This window comes from Sinocyclocheilus rhinocerous, unplaced genomic scaffold (genome assembly GCF_001515625.1).
Source record: "Sinocyclocheilus rhinocerous isolate Xijiao unplaced genomic scaffold, SAMN03320098_v1.1 scaffold2017, whole genome shotgun sequence".
NCBI classification, from domain to species: domain Eukaryota; kingdom Metazoa; phylum Chordata; class Actinopteri; order Cypriniformes; family Cyprinidae; genus Sinocyclocheilus; species Sinocyclocheilus rhinocerous.
The window spans coordinates 421591-447673 of record NW_015655609.1 but is presented as its reverse complement, the minus strand read 5'-3'; the positions used below and the strand labels follow the sequence as shown (position 1 = coordinate 447673).

The window sequence follows — 26083 nt, the reverse complement described above, 5'->3', positions numbered from 1 at the left end:
AAATATCATTAGTTAATAAAAAGAAATGTATTTTTGAATATAGTTTTTTTTCACAAGCAGTGCTTAGATGCCTGTAGCAGCAGGGTTGTAAAATGGGTGAATTTAAAGATGCATCTTCTCAGAGAAAGTTTCAGCGATTTTAAGCACAACACTCTGTCAGCACGCTAAAACACTCTCACGGAATTTGTATCTCTTAATTTATCTGTTTCAAAGCACCACCACAAATAAATAAAAATACATAAATGTGTCAACACCAGTAATCTTGGACTATGTTGCCCATCACTAATAATTATAAAACAATCTGTATCTCTCCTTCAGTTTGATGCAGCATTCTTTATTTATTTTAGAGAAATTTGTGTTTCTCTCTACAGCAGATTCAAAGTTAACATCTGGGAAAAAAACAGCATGCTGTAAATTATTCAAACACATTCAAATGAACATGAGGAATAGACAGAATTTGCATACTTAATCTCAGACAGATAGATAGATAGATAGATAGATAGATAGATAGACAGACAGACAGACAGACAGACAGATAGATAGATAGATAGATAGATAGATAGTACATGTAAGATGAATAGAAAGGCGCCAGTAATCCAGACTACCTTTTCTTACTAGGCATTAGACATGATGCATGCGTTCACTTCACAAAGTGCTGCTCGTTACTGGATATTTAAATTGCAAATCCTATGTTGGCCACTGAACTATAATCTCCTGATTCTATGAACAATTACCTCCCCTCCCACCATCAGATAAATAAGTGCTTCCTCCTAATAAGCTCCTACTATAGGTAACTAATGGCTCCCTCTTGCTCTTTTAATTTCATTCATACCTTAACATGAGAAATTAATTATTAATCATGAATAAACAACAGTTTAAGATGCTGGCTGCACCATTGTCAGCTAATTGGCTCATTAAGAGTAACATTAGGAGGGAGAGAGGCTGTCGACAGGCCCTGCAGGACCCAGTCGATGCACCTTGTGCATGAAGCATTGATCTCCACTGAGCGTCGCCCAACCTGATTAAAGCTCAATAAAGCCTTTCGGCTGCTCTCCGATGTATAGAACAGCACCCGTCTGCCCCAGAGACCAACCTGAATTGGAGTCGCTCCACTTCTTCTCGCCCTGTCCCCCCTCTTGCCCTTTTTAGGTCCTGGGAACATCTCCTCTGAAGGTTCTGCTTTGACTGTGAGGCTAAATGGGCCGGTGGAAAGATCAATATGGAGTAGAAGCAGCGTATAAGATACAAAGCATTAGCATGGTTAAGGATGGTTAACAGTACAGAAAGCTTGCTAGCGGTACAGAATGCAGTGTACTACTTCAGTACACAGTGTCGGATAACTAATGCTAGACAAGGACCATCTCTGCTACTGGAGAGTGACAGAGCACTTCAGAAATGCAGTCTTAAATATTCAAAAGAACCAACAGTAAGTTCAGATTTGCAAAGCTTAGAACTTGGACAGTGGAGGAGGTACAAAGCACAAAGGTTTGTGGGTATGTGTGTGTGGAATGAAAAGCTGTGTTTTTGTTTTTGCATACACTCTTCTTTGCTTTTTTTGTTGCCGTCTGCCTGTCTGAACACCAATATCACACAGACGACACCATTCAAAAGTATTTCATATACTAAAGTCATATCACTGCATACCATATACCATACTGAAAAACATTTAGTGTAGTCGAAACAGTTTTCATTCAGAAAGTGCTGGTAATTTTTTCAAACTATTACAAAGAAACAGCAAGCACATTGAATTAATCGAGACGTTTTGAAGAAGAAAAACGTAAAAAGTATTTTGCTGTAAAACACACTCCAGTATTCTTTGTTTTATTTACTACTTCTGAAAAATAATTTTTACGGTGTTAGCATGGTTTTTCATTTTTACAGTATTTAGTCAATTTTGTTGTACTTTCTCTTTTTTATTATTATTTTTTTATATTACTATTTCAAGTTTAATTTCATTTCATTTCGTTTTACTTTAAGTTCATTTTTAGTTTTCATTTATTTTCTTTTTGGTTTTAGTTAACAGTCATAACGCTGCTATATGTATTCAGATATAGATAGATAGATAGATAGATAGATAGATAGATAGATAGATAGATAGATTATTCTTTTTCAAATATGAAAATAAATATATTGAACCTCTTTGTGGTGCATATTTACTTAATTGCATTTATTCCGCTGTAGAGATGCATCAGCATAGACTTAGACCCGTCATAAATCCCACCCATCCTCATACAAACACACACAGACCCATAAAAAAGCCTTAAACAAACTCATTGAGCATCAGCAAAGGTGGAGGCTTGGCTCAATGTGCTAAACACACGTTTTACTTTAAGTTCATTTTTAGTTTTCATTTATTTTCTTTTTGGTTTTAGTTAACAGTCATAACGCTGCTATATGTATTCAGATATAGATAGATAGATAGATAGATAGATAGATAGATAGATTATTCTTTTTCAAATATGAAAATAAATATATTGAACCTCTTTGTGGTGCATATTTACTTAATTGCATTTATTCCGCTGTAGAGATGCATCAGCATAGACTTAGACCCGTCATAAATCCCACCCATCCTCATACAAACACACACAGACCCATAAAAAAGCCTTAAACAAACTCATTGAGCATCAGCAAAGGTGGAGGCTTGGCTCAATGTGCTAAACACACAGTAAAGGAACCTTTTTGGCTTAGTAATAGAGAAGTCTGATGTTATCCAAGAGAATGTGGAGAGCTTTCCTGTGGGAATGGATGATCGTTATTCGTTCAACTGTTGGATGCATCTGAATTTCATTGGGAATTACTGCTATGGTACTCTGTTTCCTTTTTATAATTCAGGTTGTGTTGGATTTTGAGGATACAGTTTGTCATTAACTAGCTTATCTCCATCTGTCAGCTCTCCTCTCCTCTCTCTCTCGCAAGGCAAACACCTGTTCCATCTTTTCTTATTCCCTTGCTCAGCTCACCTCTGGCTGGCACCCCCTGATCTGATCGAAACCTGGAGCAGGTGCTTCCTGGAGATAGAGAAGACTGAGATCAGGCCTTACAGTCCAATAACTACAGCACTGATTATCTCTGCATCTGCAGATGTAGCTCATTCTCACACACATGTATCTACGCACAGAAGCTGATACACACATAAAACAGTGAGAATCACAGGGTGGAGAGTGTCCTTTCAGCTTTCACTGTGTTAAAAATACACACAAACGTTCACACACAGTTCTTTCAACGTCTGCTGTGCTGTGATATTCAATCAAGGTCAGCAGGCCAGTAAGCTATGCATGAGCTGGATGAAAGTCCAAAAGAAATTCAGATGGTAACAGTGAGAAATGCATAGTCTCTTTATCATTCAGATAGCATGCAAGTGTAAATCACACTCTATTACTTTTAATTAATCACTTTATAATATTGCCTTGCTTTGTTATTATTGTTATTTTTACTTATTTATTTTCAAATAATGCACAATCTATTTAGAATGTTATTAGTATATGTTTCTTTTATTTGCAAAAGACCCAAATATGCTTACTGTGGCCACCAGACAGTAGAGCTGAAACAATACAAAATAATGGGCTTATATATTGCCATTTTACTAAAGCAAATTAAAAAATATATATTAGTAGCATTTTAAAAAACTATTTTATTATATTTAAGTTGTTAATTAAAATTAATAAAATTAAATATGCATTTATTGTATTTTTGTCACTAATGTAATAGCATTAAATCTCAAAATTATTAAATATTATCACCTCAAAGGTTTTCAGGTGGTCTAAATCTGGATTCATTGCTTCCCACTTCAGTCCAGTGTTTTGTTTTCAACCACTCCCAGGTGCTTTTAGAAGTGTTAAGCATCATTATCCTACAGAAAGACCCATGACCATGACAGAGACAGTTTTCTGATGCTGGCTTCAACATTAACCCCGGAAAGGCTTTAGTAATCTGATTTCTTAATTCCTTGCGCAGATTCAAGGACCATATAAGCTGCACATACACTCATTGACCCCACAGGCACTTTCAAGATGTCACTTATTTTCGAGCCATTTTCCATTCGCTTCATTCTGGTTCCCTTGTTCTTAAGTTTCCACTCCTCCGATAGCCCCCTCGGTCCTCCAGTCGTCCGTGGTGCAGGAGGATGGGGGGATTAACGGATCAGTTCCCAATTTCCCCTCAGCCAGCTCGCCCATAATCACATCATCTTACACCTGACAAGAGGGATAAATTCCATTAGCTTTTATTAGCAGTAATTATCCCCAGCTCTAACCCCATGCTGTCCCTAGCCCTTCACCCACTTCTCCTCTCTCTCCTTTTTTCCTTTTATTCCTTTTTGTGCTTCTCATTTTTCTTAGTTTTTTTTTTTGTTTTGTTCCCGGAGTCTATTCTCGCCCACTGTGCCGCTCGCCCTACTCTTCTGGTTGGCTTCACCATGGCTTTTAATTAACACCCTCAGTCACAGTCAAGCAGGCTGCTTCCTGGAGCCCTCTGCTCACAGGGCATCCCACACCAGTATCTTACACACACATATACACACACCGTGGGCGAAGGGATGAGACGGGTCACACATTAAATGAGGAGCCGCTGGCTTGTGAAGCATGTTTCAGTGGGTGCTATCATGCGAGTCCTCTTCTTCTCCCTCTCGCTCTCTCTCTTCCCTGTTGGCTGTGTTTCAGTAGGAGTCAGCAGTGGCTTTATTGGTCGTTATGTGTGGAGAGAGTGATCAGGGTTTGCAGGTGCTGAGAGCTGCTGCAGATGTGTGTGTGTGTGTGTGTGTGTCTCAGGGCTGATTCATGCTGTCGTCCTCGTGAACACATTTGATGTAATTACACAATTATTCCCACTTGCCCACCTGTAGGTGAGCTGTGCGGCTCATACTTTGTTTCCCAACAAACACACCCATGCTGTTTCGGTGTTTATGATAATGTCTCACCCTGCCTTTTCACTGATTTTTAAGCATCCGTGCTTGTTTCTTCTGCCCCGTTCTCATAGGTTGTTGTTTTGTGGTTTAGCTAGTTCTTTGTAGGCAATGCATCTGATTACATACACATACTTCAGATGATCACAAGGTCAAAAAGCTTCATATTTTCTACGCTGGACATCTGTGGAATTTATATATTGTAAAATATGTTGGATGGATTTCCCAGCTATAAATGTGTTGTGTGTGTGTTCCATATAGGCTGTGAATGTGTATCAGTAGTGGGGATTTTTCAGTGATTCTTTATGGAGGTTACATAGTTATGCCAGTCGGTGGCAACAAGTGACTGTCTTTGAATGCATCATTGAATCATTCATTCAACACACTGACTTGGTCAGGAACTAAACAAGTGTGTGACTTTAAAATGAGTCATTAAATCATTAAATTAACCGATTTCTTCAAAATAAATGAATAATTCAGAAATGAGTGAGTCATTGAATCATTCACTCAACTGATTTGTTCAAAATTGCTTATTCGTCCAGAAATTAAATAAGTGACTGTCTGAGAGCCATTTAGTCATTCACTCTGTTTCATAAAAAAAAAATGCATGCATAAATAAAATAATCATTCAGGAATGAAACTTCTAGGTGTATTGTTGCAACTTTTCTACTGTGGATTTGTTTAGAAGTATTTGCGTTGGCAGAGGAAAGCCAGACAAAGTGACTGACAATATTGCATCTAAAATATAAGTTACACAGTTGTAACTTACTGTCACAATCAGGCATGCCTTATTGATTATCTGAAATATTAGCACACTTGTTTGCATAATATTGCTTAATATCACAATATATATTTGTCCTTATGAAATTGTCATTTTGTTGACTTTTGTAGTTGGTGTTTTTGTCTTTGGATATTAGCAACAAACATAGCACGTCATTGTGTTAGTCTCAGTGTTATATACATTCTAGTCCCCATCCCTTGGTAAAACTGCACCTGTTACAGAAACATAAAGATGATTTGTCATGATTTTGTTCCTAGCATATGTTCATTTTGGTTGTTTAATATGAGGAATTATTCACATAGATTCACCACATGGATTTCTGGCGAAATTAACTTTAGATTTAAATTAATGTCTGATGGTAAATTTCCACTGAGGTACAAGTTAGAATAACTAACAAAATTGCAGTTCCTTATAAAATTATCGGCAAACTGGCCAATATCATTTTATTTGCTCACCAAAGCACATTATAGCTTGTTCATTTTTGACACTGAATGCATTCTAATTAGTAGCTGAAAGCAAAATAAAATATATCCAAATATTTAATAAACAAACAAGCAAAAGGCCCGGGGGATTTGTAGAATTTACTGACTTTACAGTTCTGCAGAGATCTGCTAAGCTTTTGTGTGATTCTTTCTTTCTTTTGATTTTTCCTGCAAGAGCATCACAGTTTTTCATCAGCTTATATTATTCTAAAGAATAAAGAATAAATAAAGAAACTCTAGAGATACCAGATTACTTTTATTTACATTAGTCTTAGACAAGGTCTGATTGATCATTGTTTTTTCTTTTAACATAAAACACACTGGCAAGGTTCCCCTTTGCTAGTCAAATATTTTCTTGAAAAATCAGAAAGAAAGAAACAGGTCTTCACATCAAGGTCTTCAAATTCATTAGCAGGTTTAAGTTTTGTTTTGTTTTGTTTTGTTTTGGTGGGCTCCGTCTGTTTTGTTCTATTTCCTATTCTGCTGGGCTTGCAATTTCATTTACATGCCGTCTTGGTAACGTCTGCTCTCACTGTGCTCCCCCTAGACCATCAACTGCCTACATAAATCTCGCACTTCAATTAGACTTTACAGAGGGCAAAATGGCACAAACAGCAGAGCTGCAGAAGTATCATGCAGGAGACGGTCATTTTGCCATGTGTGGCATTTTAGGCAGCCATTTGCTAGGACAGACTCCACTGTGAAATAGGCCCCCTGCGTAGCATAAGAAAAGTGCAAAGAGGCTCCCATCGGCCGAGAGAGGTGCTTTTTAGACGGACACGGAGATGGACATGCACACATGCTTCTCAGTGGCCCCTGAAGTCGTTGTGACTGTCATGGCAGATATCTAAACAAACTCGCCACAGTAATGAGCTAGGGGGGCGCGGTGGGCCCCGAATGGAATCAGCAGGAAAGGGGCATTCAAGCTGTACTCATCATACTGTTACTCAGTAACAGCAGCATGAAACCGAAGGGTCCCTGGCACTCACAACAGCCTATCTACTGATCGCACATGTGTTTGTGTATATGTGTGTGTGTGTGTCAGAGCAAAAGGACGGCTAATTAGATTCAGTGGTGGGTGGACGCTAATGACGGCGGAGCACTCTATCCCGCTGGGACTGATATGGAACAGCGCATTACACTGATGGGAAAACAATCTCTCTCTCTCTGTCTCGCATTCTTCCCTCCACTCATACTCCCATCTGTATACTCGCACTGCTCCACCTTTTAGTTCTTCATCTGTGTTTGGGGACTCATTAGAAAACACCACAAATTGATATCCACTTCACCTTGTTAATTAATCAGCTACGTCATGTTGCTAGTATAAAACCGAGCTCCTCGTAGGACACTTCCTGTTGCAGCCACTCCAGGCTTCTGGATTGGTTCTGCACTAATGTGACTCCACCTTCCCTGGCTGGATCTACTGCAAATGGGACAAAATGGTAATTAGTCGGAAGCCGACAGTTGTTTAATTAATACATCAGGCGAGATGAGTCGCTTCATGCTAGAGATGTTAGCGTGGTACATTTTGTTCTTTGATGCAGCTCTCGGCGTCAGCTCGTGTCTGCTGTCTGATTTCGATGACCTGCTCTGTGGTCATTAGCAGAAACCCCCATCTCTGTGGACGCAGTCACAGCCAGGGTCAACTCGCCCCGTTCTCCCCACTAGACAGGCGGAGAGAGAAGCAGAAGCTCATCTCTGTCCAGAGGGCACTGTATGTAAATGTGCTGGAATGGCCACGCATACAGATGCCTTCCAGGCGGCGGCTGAGACACAGAAACAGTAAATTGGCACAGGATGGCTGTGGGTGATGTGTGTGTATTGCTCCATACGGCGCATGGGACATTATTTACAGCCTCTGGAGGCCTATGACTGCCAACATCAGGCCAGCTTAGAGAGGACGGATATGGAAAATGTTTTGCTAGCTGTGTTGATAAAGAAACGTTTCAGTATCTCTAGCTATGTTCTCTCTTATTTAGATGCAATATACTGTATCTTGACCTTGTGTTCTGGTCAGTACTCATATGACCATTGTTTCAGCTAATAACCAATAAAATCATAAGTCTATACTACTTACTATGTTAAAAAAATACGTTTTAAATACATTTAAAAAATAAATTAATAGTTAGTTCAGACATTTTATTCAACATTCCAAATAAATGCATAATTTGGTGGGAAATTAATAGGGATGCACCGATGCCGCGCTCCTGTACTCATACTCGTAAAAATGCCCCGATACCAAAAGCCGATACACACAGCGTGTGAATAGAGCTGTGTCCAGAATAAGAAACATAGACAACAAAACAACAGAGAGTAGAATGGAGTTATTAGAGATTGTGCTGGAATGGCCACGCATACAGATGCCTTCCAGGCGGCGGCTGAGACACAGAAACAGTAAATTGGCACAGGATGGCTGTGGGTGATGTGTGTGTATTGCTCCATACGGCGCATGGGACATTATTTACAGCCTCTGGAGGCCTATGACTGCCAACATCAGGCCAGCTTAGAGAGGACGGATATGGAAAATGTTTTGCTAGCTGTGTTGATAAAGAAACGTTTCAGTATCTCTAGCTATGTTCTCTCTTATTTAGATGCAATATACTGTATCTTGACCTTGTGTTCTGGTCAGTACTCATATGACCATTGTTTCAGCTAATAACCAATAAAATCATAAGTCTATACTACTTACTATGTTAAAAAAATACGTTTTAAATACATTTAAAAAATAAATTAATAGTTAGTTCAGACATTTTATTCAACATTCCAAATAAATGCATAATTTGGTGGGAAATTAATAGGGATGCACCGATGCCGCGCTCCTGTACTCATACTCGTAAAAATGCCCCGATACCAAAAGCCGATACACACAGCGTGTGAATAGAGCTGTGTCCAGAATAAGAAACATAGACAACAAAACAACAGAGAGTAGAATGGAGTTATTAGAGATTAAGGATGTCTATGAAGTACATGTAAGTAATTAATATAATGCTAAAAATTCAATAAACACGTCTGTGTAGCGGATGTGCACGAGCTGATAAGCAGAGCACACTGAGTGGATTGAGCGCACGACGGCACAGATGCGCGAGCTTGTCGAGTGAATATAGACATCACTGGAATGTTTGTAGTTCAGTCGGATATGTCAAAAGCAATTAAGTAAAACAATGCACAACTTGCTAAAGTTATTTGACGGAAGGAGAGAGAGAGCAAGAGAGAGAGAGTGAGCGCGCACTTTTGTTGCATGATCTTGATTGCTGTTCGCTCCATTAGTGCATGTATTTGGATTAAAACTAAATCATAAATATAAAACAAACAAAAACTATAGGGGCATTCACTGTAACTTTAAAAGTTTTTTTTAGAACTAGAGTCCTAAATCCTTCTGTTGATACATTATGTCATTATGATACATTTGTCAAGATTAAATGTGAATGTCACAGTGAATGTAAACAACAGTCTGGGGCCATTGTCGATCTTTGCATCTAAAGTGGTTGAAATCTGGTCTCAAAAGAGAAATGCTTAGGAAGCAGGATTTCTTTCTGATTTCCTTGATGTCATTACAACATTTTCTTTTGATTTGCAGGAGTTTCACTCTCACCTTGTGGGTACGCACATAACTTTTGCCAGAATAGATCATAGTTGTAAAACTCCCTCTTGTGGTCAGGAAGAGTCACAGACACACTCATTAATTTCTAATGCAAGTTGCTCCAGCCTTCCTTGTTATTGGGTATGAGTGTTTTTGTTTGTATTATAGTATTTGTTTTGCTTTGACTTTTAGCAGACCATAAGCCATTGGTGGGGGCCAGCGATTGGTGGGGGCGTCATTGTTTTGACAGATTTAGTTACAGAAGCACCAAGATCAATTATTCAGCAGAGCCATGCATGGTTGCAGGATTAATGGTGCGTGTGGCATATAAATCAAGCAGCAGTCTTAAACCACTTCAGGAGAGAGGAAACAGGAATAACACTTGTGGAAAAGGCATTAGCGTCCACATTCATTCTCCAAGCGAGCATTCCTAACCTTGAGACGGCACAAGAGCCACAGACAGTCAGCTTGCTACCAGTCACAAATAAAGCCTGCTGTTTTCCAACGAAGCAAAGCTCTGATAACTAACACCTGCACTCTGTCACATTAGATCATCTGAAGTGCGGGGAAGCGCACTGAAGGACGGAGGCATCATATCACTCATGAGCAAGGATAAAACGGGGCGGCCCATATCTGTAATTGGGGAAAGTAAACTGTTGAGGGGATTGAGCTCCAGAGATACTGAATGTCACATAACTCACCCCCTCCACTCCACCTCTTCTCTGTACCTCTGCTTCCTGTCTCTCTAACGCCCTCTTTCATCACCCAGCTTTGCTACTGTCTTTCTTACATCTTTTATCGATGTCTGAATGTCAGTGAATTTCAGTTGTCACTGTACTGGTCGATGGAATACAAAAAAATATATAACACTGTCAAGATGAAGTTCACAGCACAGCAAATTATAGCTTCTATGAAATGGACATTCATTTAAAGCCTTGAAAATCCATTAAAATAAAATCTAAAGGTTAGCAAAATATTTATTAATTTGTTTGTTTTTATTTTTTTATTTTAATTTATTAGATTTTTCAAAATTCATGTTTCAAATCCAGTGTCTTGTCCATAGGCCTGACTAAAACTGGATATTATGGTTCCTTCTATTTGTTATGATGTGTTCTTTTCATTTATTTATTTTATGTTTTAGATTATTTATTTATTTATTTATTTATTTCAAAATCCATGTTCAAATCCATTTTCTTATGCATAGGCCTGACTAGATGTTGAAGTTATCGTTTCTTCTATTTGTTATGATTTCTTCTTTTTATTCATTTAATTTACTTTTTGTATATTTTATATATTATTTTAATATAAAAATTTTAAATTTACTATGTTTTTTACATTCATTTTCAAATACAGTATTTTGTCCATATGTCTGACTACATCTGGATGTTATGGGTTCTTTTTTTATTGTTTATACAAGGATGTTCTATAGGATATTTGTTTTCAGTACAGCTGAAGGCAAGTGTAGATGTTGAAGAGTGGGAAAAGGGCATTAAACTTTTAATGTGTTTAAATTCTTGATTAACTGTATTCCCTGAGAACCCAGTGAAAAGCGGAAAAGTATTTTGTTTAATCCAAACTACAGAAGCTATGGACAGTTATGCATGATCCAGTTATACAGTACATGATGAGTAGCCATTTTATTATGATAAAGTCTGAAAAATATTATCCTTTATATTAGAGAAGGTTTCAGGCATACAGTATGGCCAGGCCGGAGCACTGTGTGTCATGAGAAGAGGGTAGCCATGATTGTAAGTAAGTAAGACAGAGACTCAGGCTGTATAGTTGGGAGGACAGAGGGGGCTGCTGCCCAGGGCAGATAAACACAGGTTCCAGCCACCAGTCTCTGTGAGAGAGGGAACAGGCTCTGGTCCAGAACAGATGCACCACCAAGTCAGCTCACAAAACATCTCATAATAAGTCAGCCAGACATGGGCTTCAGAAATTAAGTGTCACTTCTCATTGTCCTTGCTTTCTATCTTGCACTCGCTCCTTTAGTTTTTGTCTCTCCTTTGTCTCCCTCTCTCTTTCTCATAACACAGAATCTGTCTCCTTGTATCTAGGCTCCACTGTCCATGTGTGTGTGTACCTGTTTTTCTATTCTGGTGGGGACTTAAACCTGAATACACCCAGACATGTGTGTGTGTGTGTGTGTGTGTGTGTGTGTGTGTTTTCAACACAAGATCACAAACATTTCAAGTCTGTTCGGTTTTCTGAATAAAAAGTGAGATTCAGTCTGTAGAATATTAACCAAGATGTTTTATATTTCCCTCCCCATGCAGTTCTACAATAAGTGATCGTTTGGGAGTAGCATGTTCTAGTTCTGACAAAGCATGTATTGGTACAGTTTATTAGTAGTCTAGGGGTAATTTAGTTCAAATGAGAGAGCGAGAGATTAAATTACATTTATTTATTTATTTATATATATATATATTAATTAAAAAGTAATTTTTTTTTTATTATTATATTGTCATTATTAGGAATATTTTCATTTTATTTAAAAATATAAATTCTGTTAACATTAAAGATTTAGTCACCACATTATTATATTTTGAAGACCTGTCTTCTGCAGCTTGTGCACCACAATTTTTTATTATTTTTATTTATTATTATTTGGATTGAGATCAGGCTCATTCACCTTTTTGTTCTTGAGCTGCTTCAGTGTTAATTTGGCTTGTGTTTTGGGAGTAAATGTGGACATGTTGCTCGGTTTAGCCAGGCCTGTATCTGTGCTGCTAATGTTGGACTGATCACTCTGTCTGTCACTCTGTGATAATATCAAGCTGTCCCAAACTGTTCGAAGCCATCTGGATCCTTACTTTCCACCATGCTCCAAAATATAGTGGCTCCTCTCTGACCCATTGGAGCTCAGAGCAAGTGTACGTAGCAAAAAAAAAAAGTTACATGTTTAAAATGTACATATGTGATTGATAAAATTGTATATAAATTTAAAAAGCTCCAAAATATAGTGGCTCCTCTCTGACCCATTGGAGCTCAGAGCAAGTGTACGTAGCAAAAAAAAAAAGTTACATGTTTAAAATGTACATATGTGATTGATAAAATTGTATATAAATTTAAAAATAATAAAAAATAAGCTAGAATTTAGCAAACATCTAAGTTAGCATTAATACATAAATTTGATTTATTGTAAATAAAATAAGTTAGAATTTGGCATTATAACATTTTGCATTCACAATTTTATTTATTTATGTATGCATGTATTGGTATAATTTTATATAATCAAAAGTATGTATAAAATATGGTCCCAAGGCTGTTTATTTGTTGCCTAAGCTGTAAAATGAACATAACAAATTTAATGTCAGAAAGCATGTAGACTAGTGTTTGCCACTCTAGTATGTGTATAGAGGAGCGTACCTCCAGTTCCAGAGCAGGAAATGCGGTTTGGCCTGTACTGACCTCACTTGACCCCTTCGCCCCAACCTCCCCATCCCATCACATCTCCGCCGCCTCCAGCCTGCGTTTGCGCAAGGAACAAGGCTGTTTATTTGTTGCCTAAGCTGTAAAATGAACATAACAAATTTAATGTCAGAAAGCATGTAGACTAGTGTTTGCCACTCTAGTATGTGTATAGAGGAGCGTACCTCCAGTTCCAGAGCAGGAAATGCGGTTTGGCCTGTACTGACCTCACTTGACCCCTTCGCCCCAACCTCCCCATCCCGTCACATCTCCGCCGCCTCCAGCCGGCGTTTGCGCAAGGAAGATTAAGCTGCTCTGACGAAGCCGTGTTTACAAATATGCAGGCAGAGGAACAGAGCGACGCTGAGGAGGAATAGAATACAAATTGCTTTTTTTATCTCTCTCAGGGCCTGGGCTTGAGAAAATGCATTTGCAATTGGTGTTCCTCTGCCTGTGAAGGATAAAGCCTCTGCTCTGTGTTTGGGTGCTGGTTAGCATTCATGCTCTCTCTCTCTCTCTCTCTCTCTCTCTCTCTCTCCCTCTCACTGTACCTCCTGTTCTCTTTCTCCCCTCCTTTTATCCTCCTTCATCCCAGGGTCTGATTTTCTGGCTGTTTCGCTGGTAATCAAGTAGTCTCTTCGCTCTCCTCTGATGTCTCGCTGACTCTGTCTCTCTCTCTCTCTCTTTTCTCTATTTTTTGAAGGGACTCTTTATGATTAACAGTCTCTGTGAGCGGCTGTCTGCTTGTGCGGGAGCCGAAAGAAATGAATAGAGCATATACATCTAGCTGGGAGATCTATAACTGTGTACTAATCACTGCTAACACAATTATGCATGTATTCACCCTCATGTCATTCCAAACCTGAATGACTTTCTGTTTTCTGTAGGACACAAAATAAAGATATTTTAAAGAATGTTGGTAACCAAAAAAGTTTTGGTTATCACTGACTTGAAACTGAGAAAAACACCACGAGACATTTCAGAAAATATCTTCTTTTAACATAAAAAATGTTGCCATGAACACATATGACTTTCTTTTAACAGATTCCCCTATTTTCTCTTTTCCATACAGCAAAAGTGAATGAGTGACAGATGTTAAGCTCCAAAAATAACAAGTACCATTATAGTCCATAGTCCATACGACTCGTGCTGTATTCCAAGTGTTCTGAATACATACGTTAAGTTTCTAATTATGTACTCGTGACAAAAAAATAATTATAGTTTCTAAGGTTTGATCTCTTTTATTTAAAAACTCAAAATGAACTATTTTATGTGACATTGTTTTATGTTTGAAAATACGCTTAAAAATGTTTTTGTTAATATTTTGTAAAACCACCTTGTGTAACATCACTGTAACCATATATATTATGTGTGCCGAATATATTCAAACATATTCAAATTTCACCACTATTAAATCTGGCACTTTGTATTTGGCACAAATAACAACTTATATTTTATGACACCATATGGCTTTGGAAGATTTGAAATATAGCACAGAAGACATATGATCCACATTTATGGTCCTTTTATTGTGTTTTTTCGTTTTCATTTCCATTCACTTTCATTGTATGGAAAAAACAACCACTAAAATAGTTCCTTTAGTGTTCTAAAGAATAAGGAAAGTCATATGGATGCGGGTGAACTATTCTTTTAAGATTCTTGTAGCGTTGGGTTAAACGGTTTAACCCACTTTCCATATTTTGACACAGTCGAGTCATTGTGTTTGTCTGCTCAGCGTTTGTTGTGAGCATTTGAAGCTGTTCAAAAAGCATGAGAACCGTTTCCCCAGGGAGCAAAGCTTTGTGCATAAATATTTAGCACAAATGGAAATAAAACAAAGTGCCACACTTTCTGTAATGCTATTCATGCAAACCAGCCTCTGATTCACATTCAGAAGTCTAATATTACTGCATTGTGTTTACGAATCACTTGCTCTTTCTGATCTCGAATGCTGATAGATCCAGAAACTTAAGCACGCTGAAAAACATCAGCTGTTTTCAGATAACCCCTGACCTTTGACCCCCACAGAAGGGACTGACCGTCCTTTTGCCTTTCTATTAGCTTCTGTAACGAAACTCAGAATTCCATGAATAATGGGCTGCTATGGCTGATGAAGACACAGATTCATTATTCAGCATGCCGATAGGGTTCGGCCCGCCACGGGCAGGGATCAGGAGGAGGTAGAGGAGAGAATGGGATCTCAGACAGGGTGAGGGTGTGAATGGAGAATGAGGAGATACAATTCCCCCGTACTTCAATGTTTTTTTCAGTGGGTTGAAGGGGAATTATCTCTCAATACTCGTGATATTTTTGACAAGGAACGGTGTGCCGAAGCCCTTTTCTCTTCATATTTAAGAGATAAACTCTCTTCAAAGCTTTCAGGAAAGTTTCTGTAATTGTTATATTAGACACCAACAATCCCTCCCTTCAGGCAACTAATCTCTCGTTTAAACTTTCTATCCTTTTGACTCCAGCATGTAAGAGCCTCTCCTCAATTTGGCCTCACTGTTTGAGAGTCATCTACCATCCTTCGTAGACGCAAATAACCGAGCTCTGTGGAGTCCCAAAGGCCCGCGTTCTTTGTGTTAGCAGCTCATGCATCACCAGCCCTCTCTGACAGAGAGAAATATGCCATTTATTTTTGTTTCACCCTGATATTGGAAGACACAGAGCAGAAGAACAAGGGGAAAAAACTGCCTGTTGCACAGGGTTCTTTGTGAATCATGATTCTGTCCACAGAACTCTGGCCAGGCTTCAGGCCCGAAGTCACTTTGTCAGACAGCAGAATGTAATGGGCTATTACGGTACCCTTACATTGTGACACGGAGAGACTCTTAGTAATGATGGCTCTATACGCTCTGAGCCTGCTCAGCCTGAAGGCTTATTAGGGTTCGGATGTGTAAAAGCACTTTTAGACAGCGTATGTTCGTCTTGTCAGGATACCACCTTCACCTTCTGTCTGCTAATGATGTAATACTGTAGATCAGCAATCAACAGTCACTGTCTCTCTCTACCTGTCTTGCACACAAGTAGGTAAGTTGTCAGTCCCCTTGGATTAACCTGGAGTAAAGTGTCTTAGTCATAGACACAGTGGTGGTAGTTCATGGATCAGTTCATAGATCGCTCAACCTTGCAGTCACCTAGAAAACTAAAAGTTTAAAAGGAATAGATCACTGTCATTTAAAAATCTTCTCTGTTGATTTTAAATCTCACAGTTTCTTTCTGTTCACACCAGGTTTGACGTCATGATGTCTAAACCACACCGCATATACACATACTTCAGTCGGTCGCCATTGTCCTTGACGAACCGAGAGCACTGGGTTGTTCAGTATTCCACAGATGCTCATCATGTGTGAGAGTATGCCGGGGTTTTAGTGTGTAGAGGAGCAGAGGAACATGAGGCCTTTACCACCCCACCATCCCATTACCTCAGCCTGCTCGGGCAGGGCTTTAACCTTGGCAGGCAGACTGGAGGAGAGAGGGTAATTCTAACCTTTAAAACCTGCTGATTAAAGCTAGTTTTGTGGAATTCGATTCCACTTAATGCCTTTGGCCCTGAGCCCAGAGGCCTAGCATTAACATCAACAGACACTGTGTCTTCTGCCTGAGACACATGCACAAACACACACACATTTGTTGTACTGTCACGGGCATGAGTGTGGGTATTACGCACATTATTCCTCCTCCTTATCTCTTTTTCTCTCTCTCTCCCTGCGTGCAGTGATATTGGACAGTCTTAGTTGTACAATATTTCCTCTGTGTTATTGTGTTTGTGATATTGATATATGGCTGTTTTCACTTGTCCAGCTTGAGTAATTAATTCCGCCGTTCTGGGTCTGTGTATAAACAGTTTTTGTTCATTTACAATGTGCAAGGTATTTTTAGAACCCAAATTACCATAAGGCCTTCTTTTTTGTGCAAGCGGTTTTGTTCGGTAACGATCATGGTCTCCTTACCTTCATTTATTTTAACACAGCTGAAGTTTCAAATGCGGCGGCAGAGGTGTTGTAGGATTGAAGATGGCTAAACTCAATGAGATTATTCTGCATACTAGAGATGATACTGCTAATGTTATACTAGTATATGATACTAGCAGGGCTGTGCCCCATTCAGAATTGAATAGAGAATTCTTTCATTTAAATTCAATTCAGTTTAGCCCCTGAATTGGTAACAAATTTTAATTGAGGTAGCAAAAATGTTTTGGAGAATATTTGGAGAATAATTTACTCACCCTCATGTTGATTCAAACCTCCATGACTTATTTTCTTCTGTGAAACACAAAAGGTGATATTTTGCAAACAGAATTGGTGATCATTGACTTTAATTTCTCAAAATACCTTCTTTTGTGTTTCAAAGAAGAAAACAGTTTTGGGAAGATACAAAGGATGAGTAAATGATGACAGAATTTTAATTTATTCCTTTAATGAAGTAACATAAAATTTATATACAGGATTTGTCAAAACTAAATTTGAATTATGGCTTGACAAAAAAAAACTGGCTGGTGTAAATAAATATTAAAGTTGTTCTTGGGAAATTCTTGGGGGGAAAAAAAGTTTTATGTGCATGACATATAGAAATGTCACCTATAGATTAGAGATGCACAGATGCTGAATTTCTCTGCCGATACCGATAACCGATTATTCAGAATGATATCTGTCGACACCGATGCCGATACGGTCGTTTTATTTTCTTAAGGAAAAAAATCTCTCTTAACTGATGCTGTAAACTACACAGGGAACCCTGTCATTTGGCACATTACTATAATATTAAAGGTTAAAATTAGCAACAGAGCTATTATATTCAACTGTTATTTATTTTCAGATATCATAATTACACTCAAATAAAAATGGAAATGTCTGTTTACAACTCATTTGCACACATCTTCATAAATACCTCTCTTCATGCCAGATTTATTCTAACACATATATAATTATAAGTAAAAAAGCTCCTCTTTAGTGTTGTTTTATAGCTAACTAATAAATTGTGTACAGTGGATAACTTAGCTGAGGTAAATGCCACGTTAAGTGACATACTGTTCACAATCTGATTTATTGACATCTTTCCGCAGTTGAAACACTGATTGAGCGATTACATAAGACATGATACATTTTGGTAAGCTATACTGTATCTTTCAACATACCTTCTGATGCTCATTCATGTTTATTTTGCGCTATAACTTATTAAAGTGGAAGAGGCTTGTTCTCCGCGCTGCTGCTTGAACTGAGGTGCTACAACGATCTGTCACGTCACATTTAAAAGTCAAGTCAAGTCACCTTTATTTGTATAGCACTTTATACAATACTGATTGTATCAAAGCAGCTTTACAGTGTCAAATAGGAAAATAGTTTGTCAATAATGCAAGAAGACAATAACAAAGAGTCATTTTTCCAGCTAAAGTCAGTTCATTGATGATTCAGTGATGTCTTCATCCAGTTCAGCTCTCTTCCAATAGTGTCTGTGCAATCAGTCAGTCAAGCGTCCCCAACTAAGCAAGCCAAAAAGTCATCAAAAAGTTAAAAGTGTCAAAATGGCATTCATTGTTTAAATTCCGAGATAGAATGTACAGGATTTGAAAGCTGAGACTTTGTTTCTTATCAGAAGTAAGAAAGCACAAAGCTCTTTGCGATTATTGGATGGGAAGTGCGCTACAAATAATGTTTGGTGTAGAGAAAACCTGCGGATCTGGCAACCCTGAGCCTGAGGGAGCCTTTAGAGCAGGGGTGCCCAAACTCGGTCCTGGAGGGCCGGTGTCCTGCAGAGTTTAGATCCACTAAACTCTGCAGGACACCGGCCCTCCAGGACCGAGTTTGGGCACCTCTGCTTTAGAGCCTGCTTTAAAGTCACTATTTTTAACTGTTAATGTTGTCATGTTAATTTTGACAGCCCTAAATTTAACAGAGAGATTTTCTTGACACACAGTATAAATTGCAGTCTGACATGTTTTTCCGCCACCTTTTGATTGACAGGATATAATTGGCCCTGATCGTTGGCTGATTTTGAACAATCGGCCGATGGCTGATAGTGAAATAAATTGCTTTTTTCGGCCAATACCGATTATTGGCCAATACATCGGTGCATCTCTACTATAGATACTTACACTTAATTTATATATAATACTTTATATTTAATAAATTAACTTTCCTTTGGGTGCAATTTGGGACATGGCCTTATATACATTAAAAAACTGTAAATAAATAAATAAATTAAAAAAAAATAAATTAGGGCACAATGTATTGTGTTTATATAAAGAAATTTTCTGTATTGATTTTTTTTTCTGGTGTTTTACCCGTGCTTTGAATTACGTATTGTATTGTGTTGTGTTTTAGGGTTAAAGGAAATGTCTGTAAACTTAACAGGTAATGTCCTGACAGTAACTTTTCCATTATTCAATGCATTTTTTTCTGAAAGTATAGAGCTTTCTGCACACAGAGGTGCGTAAAGGTTATCAGTGTGGAAGGGAAATAGGATGTGATTGGCGACGACAGTCTGAGTCGTAGTGACAGCCTGTTACTGCTTTAACTAACCATTTGCGTTCAGTAGGCAAGTCTATATGTGTTGCAATTTATTAGTTGCAGTTAATTAACACTGAATAATAATAAATATAAGTTATAAGAATTTGATTGCTTTAATGTTTGTGATTGTTGTTAACCTTCACAGTATATTCAAACGAACTACATTTCCCATGAGCAGCAGCGCGCGAAAGACGAGGAAGGGAGAAGTATGCTGGATGGTTGGGCTGCTGCGAGCCGTCTATGTTTTGTTAACCATTTTATCGTCATTTGTTTTCTCATAAACTTTGTTCAGTAAAGTTCCCGCAAAGCAGAGTTGTTTCCAGATTCATTATTTCGCTCCAAACTATATCAATATGCCTGATTGATAATACAGAACATGATCTTCTTAATGAAACGGTGACTCTGCAGTATATCTGATGGCACAAGATTTCATAACCAGGACATACTTGTGAGGGTTTGCATGTCATGTACGCACGTAGTGATCTGTTCAGAATTGCTGAAAGAAGTGTAAGGCATGACAAATGTACATGTTCAAGTGATTGGTAATAGATTTGTCTTGATTATCTACAAGGTCTCGGCTCACTATATCACTCTACGAGGTAATTCATCAAGTTGTCGCCAATGCGCTCTCAAATTGTATGATTGAGTATTCCCAACTGGATTCACTGTCTGATAAATTATTCCTTGTGTAGCGAGTGCTAAGACAAAACTCTATCAAGGTTAGCGTGGGATTCGGTATAGCTGCTATACCAGACTAGACAAATACTCTGCAGTGTCTGGTTTCCCTCAGAGGCCTCAATCGGGGTAGGCACAATATTTAATTTGATGCAAATTAAAATGAGGCTGTGAGGTATAGAATCTGAGTCTGTTTAATAAGGCAAGACGCTACAGGCAAAATGTTGCCAGTATTTTCTAATTTATTAAGTGATATAAAGAGATTTTTGAAATCCACAATGTAAAAAAACTTCAACTATAATGTCAACACAATGAACCAAGTTTTGAACCTTGTTTTATCCAATTCTCATGTTTCTGTTCTGGAAATGTATGAAAATGAGTTCAAATTTCATTAGATAATGCCTCATTTTCATATTTAAACATAACATTTCAGAAGACTAAGCAATTGTCTTAATGTACTGTGATTAATCATTTCGAGAAAGTATTGCGATTTCTATTAGTTAAAAGGTTTACCCCATTCACCTGTATTGTCTTGCTTAAATTGCACTATTGAATACTGTGCAATGTATTGAATGGACTGTATGTCTGTTCCTCACAGCCTCATTTTCATTTGCATCACATTAAACAGCATCTACCCTGATGAGGTTCATTGTGGGCATCTAGTATCATGACCACTCACATCGTCACATCATAAAACAGCAAATTGGTACCATACTTAAGATGCCATGGTCTGATTAAGTGTGCCTTCACACATCATTATGGCCTAATGAGAGAGTCTCACATCTTCGGCAGGTTGGACACCTTGCCTTCATACCTGCCTGGCTGACTTGATTGATGGCTCGGCATAACACCTGCTACAACGACTTGCACAATTAGCGTGTCCTAATCACAGCGCTACTGTCTGACCATGTTACATCTGACCAAAGTGTTCATCCCCTCTGTTGAATATTACTGTCCCCTAGCAGAGCACATGGACCCTAGTCTTACACAAAAATGGCAGTGTGACGAGAGGGGCGGGGCCAAGAGCCGTGGGAACGGAGCGAGGCCGGTGGAGTAAATGCTAATGCACGACACCTGCGCCACTCACCGGTCTCGAGTCCCACGGAGGAGCTCCGGAAGGATAAAAGGAGGAGTGACGACAGTGTTGGACGAGAGAGGACCAGGCCTGGATTTTATTTTGTGTTTTGTGTGCGGCAGTCGTCCGCGAGGGGCTGCCGCTTTTCTTTCATTTTGTGTTTGTTTATTTTATTGAAGTCTTTTAATGTTCTCTTGAGAAATGGAGAGAAGTCCTGCGTGATTGTGGGAACATAATTATGCCTTAATTGCTTGCCATTTGATGTGCTGTCATTTGTCACAGCCCACAGACAGCAAATAATGGCTTCTATCATTGTCAGTTTGTCACATTGCCACGCAGCCTTGAGAGAGAATCAGCAAAGAGCTGAATGATATTTGTCCTGAATTACTGATAAGCTAGTCTGCGTTATAGGTTTTTTTGTTGTGTGTATTATATTAAATGTTTTGGGAGGACGCGAAATGGTCAGCCTACCTGTTCCTGGTTAGTTTGTGTGTGAACATATTTTATAATTTGCATATATGCTCTGTTCAGTAACCTAATGACAGAAGACCAATAAACAAAGGCTGCCTGGGGCTAATTTATTTACTTTCCAGTCCACTCAGTGGGAAGAAGAGTAATTTGAGTGGGAAGAAGAGTAAAAAAAAAAACTGCGAAAAAAACCCTTTCAATTCAACAATTCAAGAGTTGACTCAGTCGAGCCTTCCTGTTTTGCATGGCACAAAAAGTTGCTGCCACTCTAAATCGCTTCAAATCATTCACATTTGAAGTTCACTGTCAGAAAGCAGCTGCCTATGTAGGCAACAGGCAACTCACTAGATTTTGTAACAAAGCTATATTGTTGTGTATGTGTGTAAGCTCTGACAGTGTGCAAACAGCATGTGTGTAGCCGATGGACGGTTTACATTGATTCTCGTATCAGCTCTGACAGGTGCTACAGTCTGACATGGCCCAGGTGTCTTGTTTATGCCTGCTGAACACTTTGTGTATTTCTTAAACTAAGTAAACAGAAGCTGCCTGGGGCTAATTTATTCACTCTCCAGTCCGCACAGTGGGATGAACAGTAAGGAACCGCACACACCTGTCAATACTGTGGAACAGACGCTCATAGCACTCGGCCTGGTAAATATAGCAGACATCCACATACAGACATTATCTGTCAGATGGAGATGGACAAATGTGTTCTCGTACATTTGGAGCTGGATGGAAGCACTGTGTAGAAAAGCAGTGGTGTTTGATGGACTTTTGAAATGAAGAGGCACTGCTTCCCTTGCCTACTCGGAGAAACCACCCCTGGTGGAAAGCTTTACAGAGATCTCCTCTGTCTGTCTGCCCCTCTCGGATTAGCAGAGGAATAAGATGGAACCTGTGAGAGACTTTGGACCTCAATGCTCTGCTGGCTATAGTGTTTGTTTGCTCATGAGTGTCTGAGTGCATTGACACGGCCAGGGAATCTGTGTTAGCACAAAGACACACACTTGTTTGTTTTATTCTGCTGCTTACTACTAAATTAATCCTATGCAGTGCACTGTAAATAATGTATTTGGACCTGCTACAGTACATGATTTCTACATTGAATGTTTAATTCAGTAATTTACTGTTATCATCACAAAAATAAAAATGTTAGCATTTGAAATATGCACTATTGACTATATGCACTATTTGAAATATATGCACTATTCACACTACCATTCAAAAGTTTGGAGTCGGTAAGAAGTTTTAATGTTTTTAAAAGAAATCTCTCATGATGATTTATTTAATTAAAAAATACAATAAAAACAGGAATATTGTGAAATATTAGTACAATTTAACTAAACACAAATAGCTGTTGTGTATTATGATATATTTTAAAATGTAATTTATTCCTGTGATGGCAAAGCTGAATTTTCAGCAGCCATTACTCCAGACATCAGTGTCACACGATCCTTCAGAAATCATTCTAATATGCTGATCTGCTGCTCAAGAAACATCTCTTATTATTATCAGTGTTGAAAACAGTTGTCCTGATCATAATCTTCCTGACCCCAAACTTTTGAACGGTAATGTATCTTAACTCTTCACAATCTGATCAAATGATAAGTCATTAAAAAGATGCAAAAATTGTGGCTGATATTAACCTGTTTATAGTTCATTCATCAGACAACAAGACATGGGAGGTTAATTGGAAGCTTTGCTTTTTGGGATACACTGTTCTGTGCTCTGTGTATACTGCACCTTTTGGTAAATGTCGTAGGTCATCCAGGGTTTTTGTAGAAACAATCTTGCTGACCATGGGAGAGTGAGTTTCTCCTGCAGAGATTTGTTTTCTCTCAAGGTTTGATCGTCCTCTCATCTATACTATGTTAGGAATTGTCAAGGCTCTGATCTTATGTAGAGCTCGTAGAGCTCTTTTGAAACGATATTGTGAAGAGTGCTGTAGAAGAGCTACCTGTACCTTGAATTGAACTATACAGTAGTTTTCATTTGCACACTTGCACACTGTAATTTTACCTTTGGTTTAGTCTCGCACAGTCAACAATGAACACATTCCTAATCGTATTCCATATTAGCTTGTCATTGCACTATAACGGTGCCCTTAACCTCCCTTAGAACTTTAAAAAATCCATTATTTCATAGTGCATGGTGTGTGTGTGTGTGTTTATCTGCAGGCATGTGTGTACACGTGTGCATACATCCATGCAAGTATATGTGTGTGTGCGTGCGTGCGTGTGTGTGTGTGTGTGTGAATATACCAAGACTGCTTTGTTTTCCAATTCTCCACAGGTAAATAAATATTCCCTGTGTGCATTGTAGAGCAGCCGTAACCATAGAAATGGATATTTGATTTATTCCAGAAAGAGCCAAGCTCTTTGGCTTGAGTGCTTGCAAACAATATGTTTGGGTAGAAAGCCGGCACCCAGCAGCACAGCATCACAGATGTCTTCTCAAAATCACATGACTCATTCCAGCCCTGGCAGACCTCCGAGTGTCCTGGCCGTTCCCTGGCCACATGGGCGAGTGTCACTCCTCAACCTGTACGGGTCACTAATGCCAGCAATGTTGCTGTTCATTTCTGTATTTTTTTATGTTTGTATAAATTATAAATTAATTTGCTGTTGTTGTTGTTTTTGTTGTTGCATTTATAGTAGATCTGTTGAAGTGTCTGTTAAAGTAAGTCATTTTCTATTCAAATCTAACACTGACAGAGAGATGGACCCTTACAACCCCTACCATAACCTTGTTTTTCAGACTTAGCTATTGTGTTCTCTACTAACCATGCATTTGTGTGTGTTTCTTTCCCTAGTGTCTGTACGGCTGTTATGTACACTCCTCCATCATTCCCACCTTCCACCGCAGGTGCTACTGGCTTTTACAGGTAAGACTGCCAGAGACTTGGACACCTGTTGGGAACTCAGTTAGCTATTGTTATTTTTCTGAAGCCATCGTATTTTTTGCCCCTCTTTTTCCCCTTTTTGTTTGGAGCTATGAAGCACACCTTCAAGTGTAATTCAGCTGTAATGGAGACAGGCAGGGAGATTAAACATAACCCCTCAGCCCGCTGGAGCCTGAGCTCACCGACTGATCAAAGCTAACCTCGAAACTACAGCCCATCACAGGCAGAGGTCCAGGGAGGAAATGCATGCAGATGAAGCCTTTAAAAGAGCACAGACAATAGATATTCGTGCTTCTAGGACATATACTTAGGGATGGACTCAGATGTGACAGCAACCATCAATTATGAAACACAATAATTGCATGACTTTTTTCAATCTAAAAGCATTTCACACTGATCAGAAAGCAATTTGATTCAACAATCTGAATTAGTATCACATTTTTAATTAAAAAATAACATAACAAGCACAAACAATATGGGTCAAATCACTAGCTGACGTTTAACAGGTGTTTGTGTAAATCTCAAACCCTAAACATGAATGTCTCCAGGTTACGTATGTAACCATGGTTCCCCGAAGGGAACGAGACGCTGCGTCGAAACGCTACGGGAACGCCTCCAGCGTGACCACGCTCTGAATCACATGTGTAATCAGTCCAATGGATGGACGAGACGTCACGGGCGGGGTGACGTAGCGACCAGGAAGTATAAAAGCACGTGAGGTGAAACCGGCGTCAGCTTCAAGAGTGAAGCAAGCGCTGGCAGGGATGCCGGAAGTATGGCCCTGAGACGCAGCGTCTCGTTCCCTTCGGGGAACCATGGTTACATACGTAACCTGGAGACGTTCACCTTCAGCCGCTCTTCCCCAGAGGGAGCTGGCCCTCAGAAGTCCTATAGGCCTTAGGCGTCAGGACGTTTTAGACGGAGACTCTCCAGCGAGAATGACGGTCCGCAGAACCGCCTTCCGCTAGAAGCCTTCGGCCTGGGAGCGCCACTCTGACTCTAGACTCCGAGGAGTACGAGAAGTGAGTCCCCCAGAATGAGGGGCTGAAACACGGTAGGTTGGCACCGCTCCCGCCCAGCAGCCCCTGCTGACCGCCTCAACCTCCTCAGAGGAAGAGAGGTAAACACGTGCTCTTACTCGAGAAATTTTTATCCCAAGAGCCCCTGTATATCTAACTCCTCATAGTTCGATAAATACTGCATTTTATTCCTCAGAATCAAATGCAAACAAACAACAAGACAAGTAAACACGATCTGGTGTGATAAGATTCATTTCAAAAATCGAAAATGATAT

At 39.1% G+C, this 26083-nt stretch overlaps 1 protein-coding gene across 1 annotated transcript in view; it reads left to right on the top strand.

Annotated features, from left to right (window-relative positions):
* The window catches only part of LOC107718815 (calmodulin-binding transcription activator 1-like), a 220160-nt gene that overhangs the window by 104991 nt on the left and 89086 nt on the right, over positions 1-26083 (top strand). The window contains exon 3 of the mRNA XM_016526044.1: positions 24700-24771. Within this exon, the coding sequence (XP_016381530.1) occupies positions 24700-24771 (72 nt within the window). The remainder of the gene's footprint in view (positions 1-24699; positions 24772-26083) is intronic.